This window comes from Caenorhabditis briggsae (genome assembly GCF_000004555.2).
Source record: "Caenorhabditis briggsae complete genome, chrIII, whole genome shotgun sequence".
Lineage (NCBI taxonomy): Eukaryota > Metazoa > Nematoda > Chromadorea > Rhabditida > Rhabditidae > Caenorhabditis > Caenorhabditis briggsae.
The window spans coordinates 8,879,732-8,883,369 of NC_013490.2; the positions used below are offsets into that span (position 1 = coordinate 8,879,732).

The 3,638-nt window shown below is 36.1% G+C and overlaps 3 protein-coding genes across 3 annotated transcripts in view; 1 reads left to right on the plus strand and 2 right to left on the minus strand.

The window, feature by feature from the left end:
* The window catches only part of CBG25885, a gene marked incomplete at both ends in the record, with an annotated part of 1,548 nt that extends 1,076 nt beyond the window's left edge, over positions 1-472 (plus strand). Inside the window, one exon of the mRNA XM_045244173.1 lies at positions 290-472. Within this exon, the coding sequence (XP_045098959.1) occupies positions 290-472 (183 nt within the window). The remainder of the gene's footprint in view (positions 1-289) is intronic.
* Positions 473-719: 247 nt separating this feature from the next.
* CBG09871 lies at positions 720-2,194 on the minus strand (the record flags this gene model as incomplete). Its single annotated transcript, XM_045244174.1, has 8 exons — positions 720-795; positions 843-903; positions 952-1,109; positions 1,159-1,217; positions 1,260-1,534; positions 1,580-1,943; positions 1,992-2,069; positions 2,117-2,194. The coding sequence occupies 8 exons, from the start codon at positions 2,192-2,194 to the stop codon at positions 720-722; spliced, it is 1,149 nt and encodes a 382-aa protein (XP_045094135.1).
* Positions 2,195-2,353: 159 nt separating this feature from the next.
* The window catches only part of CBG09872, a gene marked incomplete at both ends in the record, with an annotated part of 3,393 nt that continues 2,108 nt past the window's right edge, over positions 2,354-3,638 (minus strand). Inside the window, one exon of the mRNA XM_002641525.2 lies at positions 2,354-2,533. Coding sequence (XP_002641571.2) covers positions 2,354-2,533 — 180 coding nt within the window. The remainder of the gene's footprint in view (positions 2,534-3,638) is intronic.

Consider the following 3,638-nt stretch of genomic DNA (forward strand, 5'->3'; position numbering starts at 1 on the left):
TCCAGATACATCGGAAAATTTGAAAAAACAGTGAAAACGAGCGAAAAAATTTTAAAAGTTTGAATTCGCGCGCTTTTACTCACCGGGCGGCCTAAAAAAACCTCGTCCCTAAGGGCTTTCAGCTTTCAGCGTATTTTTCGATGCGTTTTTCTCGATGAAGGATTTTTTTTGAATTTTTTCTTTATTTTTAAGTCAATCTACATGCATTTCTGCACATTTTGATGCAATAAAAAATTTCACCGTACACCACCTTTAAATCATCATTTCTATGTGTTTGTATTCTTTTTAGGCGTACGACTCTCCATCATCCGTTGTCCGCAAAACAGCAGTTTATTGCTTGGTGGCTATGGTTAACAAACTGGGAATGCAGACCATGAATTCACATCTACAACGTCTGTCTGCTGGAAAAATGAATCTCGTTCAAGTCTATGTCAATCGAGCCATGTCTTCCAGTACTCACTCCCATGTTTAAAATATGATAAAGTTTCCCCCTATTCCATCTGAATGTATTCGACCCGTTTATATTTTTCAAGCCCTAATCTGTTTCACTCATCTTATCCCGTATGCTTTGTCAAATAATTTACTTTTCTAGAGCGGGTATCCTTCACTTTTTCTCTGCTCTTATTAGCATAATTTCTTCTATTCAAATCCTATTTATCATTTTCTATTTTCAAGGCTAAATGAAAGCTGCATATTTTATTGACACGTTAAACTAGTAATCATGGAGTTCTAGCAAAATCCTGTTCATCGTTGTCCTCCGCTTCTTCATATGACATTGATCTGTCGTAGTTCTCTCTGTAAATCGAAATTTCAACTGTATTTTTTTTCTTAAAAAAATTAACTCCAAATTTTCCGATTCATCCAAACTCATTTGAGACAGCCAGTGTAGGATGCGTTGATACTCTGAAAACAGTTTCACTCTGAATATTAGTTCGTCGTCGAATCCCCTACTCTCTGGTTCCATACTGATATGTGCTTCCTGATGACAAGACCAGTTTGTCATTTCAAATCCACTTGTTTCATAATGCTTTGGAGCTGCATAATACTGATAAGATGTATAATTAGCTACTGATTTGATAACAAGATCCAAAGATTCAAGTTGATGACGACTGTAATTATAGATTATCAAAAAACAAGACAAACTATATATTAACGAACCAGTAGTCAAGTGCAAAATGTAACGGAACCAGATCCATGGTCGGAGTTGATTTAAATATCTGAAAATGAGTTAAAAATTCAAAACGTTGACCTAAACGAACTATTTGAGTATTCATAACATTTTGAACTGCGTTTAGATAATCTTCGACACAAATCACACGACTCAAGCAAATGGATACAGTAACTCTGTTGTTCAGAGAAGTACGGATCTCATTGATTTTGCGTAGGAAATCCAGGAGTTGGTCCATTTTATTAAGGGGAACGAGTAGCAGAGACAAAAGACATCGATCGAGAAAATGGCTCCATGTTCGGAACATCAAATTGGTATCTTTTGCAACAGAAGGATTCCAGTAAACACGACGCATACGGTGGTTTTCTGAAAATTAAAGATGTCTTCTGATATTCTGATAATTTAGCCTACGATAATTTTCAACACTTTCCATCTCGAAATTTCTAGTTTTGGAAGGAAAGAACCTCAAAATTGAGGAAACTTTCCCGTTATCCATTGATACCGTAATGATTTCAGATGGGATTTTCGAACCATCTTCTAACTGAAATGTTTCATCAGAAGTCACAACCAGACACGAACGGCGGAGATGAACGTTTTGAAGTGAAGTGTCGCCAAGAAAAAGAAGTTTGTCTTCCAATAACTGACGAGCTTCTTCTCTTCTCATTCCATGAATTTTCTCACGATCATGAATTTCCTGTAGGAGTCTAGAGTATTTGAAAGGATTGTTCTTGTCTGTGTTTTTCTGTTCATTCTTTACTGTTTCAGTTCCTTCAATCTAAAATGAATTCAGGTGAAACATGAATTAGGTTTAGCTAATAAATACTTTTTGTCTCCTGTTCCTTTTTCTCCCTCCACGTTTTCTTTTATTCACTTGAGCTGGCGTTTCCGCTTCTTCTGCTTGCTGAATTTTCAAATGAAATATCGTAATAAATTAATTGAGCACGTTACCTCAATTTCATCTATATCATCGAAGCCAGTGAATCGGATTATTCCGAGTCGCCGTTCTTTCAAAACTTCCACGCTCATCGGGTATACAAAGCTGTCTTACTGAGCGGCGCAATGTTAGCTGATGAATGTGGATGAGCTAATTAATGTTTCACGTTGAAATTCAAATGACGGTTAAGAAAATGAAAATGTTTATGACAGAGTTAAATACCGGTCAATTTTGATAAAAATTTTAAATTTTTAGGATCTCAAAGTACGCTTTCGGCTTGGCTTTTTAGGGAGATTCGTGATGGTGAAAGCAGCTTTGCACACTTTGCAGATAGGAGTGTACTGACAAAGCACAGAGAGGCAAATTGAGCACACCCAACCAGAAGAAACGAGGGTGTGATGGCAAGCACAAGAAGCTCGGTAGTCGACTGACTGAAAATATATACTTTAATATATACACTGCGCGCCATAATTATGAAGCCACTTCAATTTCTGTATTTTTTCTGATATCCATGAAAGTTTCAGAATCTTTTCCGATGGCGATAAATATCATTTCTGAATCTGAAAATGTAAATAACATTATACGATTTCTTCGCTGTAAAAAGCAGATATTCAAATTTCCCACTAAAAAGTGATGTTTTCAAAGCAATTTCTGAATTAATTTCAGTAGAAAAGTTTTCTTTTAGAAATGATTTTCGAAATTTTTTCACAAAAAGTGGAAGGTTTGCAAGAAACAATTTTTGCCTTTTCCAAATTTTTTCAGGATTGTATAAGTTATGTTAGACCATTTAAAAGAACCCTACGACAATGTATGTTTGTAGCACAAAAAGTAATATACTGACCTTTCTTTAGTTGAAAAAACACCATGTTTGAAAGTTTGGAAAAATAACGTACGTTGTCGTAGAGGACTGAAAATTTCTAGAGATATGGAACAAAAATAGAGCTTCATTTTTGTAGTTGACAGATTTTTTGTACAGATTCATACAAACGAGATACAGCTCTAAAAACATAAGAAGCGAAAACTGCAGATGACAGTTCTGAGTTAACGTTCGCGACACGTCGGAGCAAAATAACTCTTTTGGATAAAGTCATGATAAAAACTTGCCAACTAAGGAATTAAAGCTATATTTATGGTTAATGAATGTGGAAAGCTTCAAATGTATCCGGTCATACTTACTATATTTTCGACTTACCTGAATTGGGCTTCAATAAACTCATATAAATACAGTTTGCACCCTTTGATCAGAAAATTACACGTTTTGGAAAGTTAAATAATTGGTATAATTCAAATATAGCCCCCCCCCACCTTATAAGCAACTATAGTAGAGTCCCCCACCAGTACAAAGTGGGGGCCTATTCTTGAAGAACCTGGTATTCTTAAAATATGGCCCCCACCCCTCCCTGCCTTTTTCAATTAAAGCCCCCCCCCCAACCATTCAAAAATAGCCCCCCAAAAAGAGAACCTTATTTGAGCCCCCACTTTATTCAAATATGACCCCCACCTATTCAAAAATAGCCCCCCCCCCCCCATTCAATT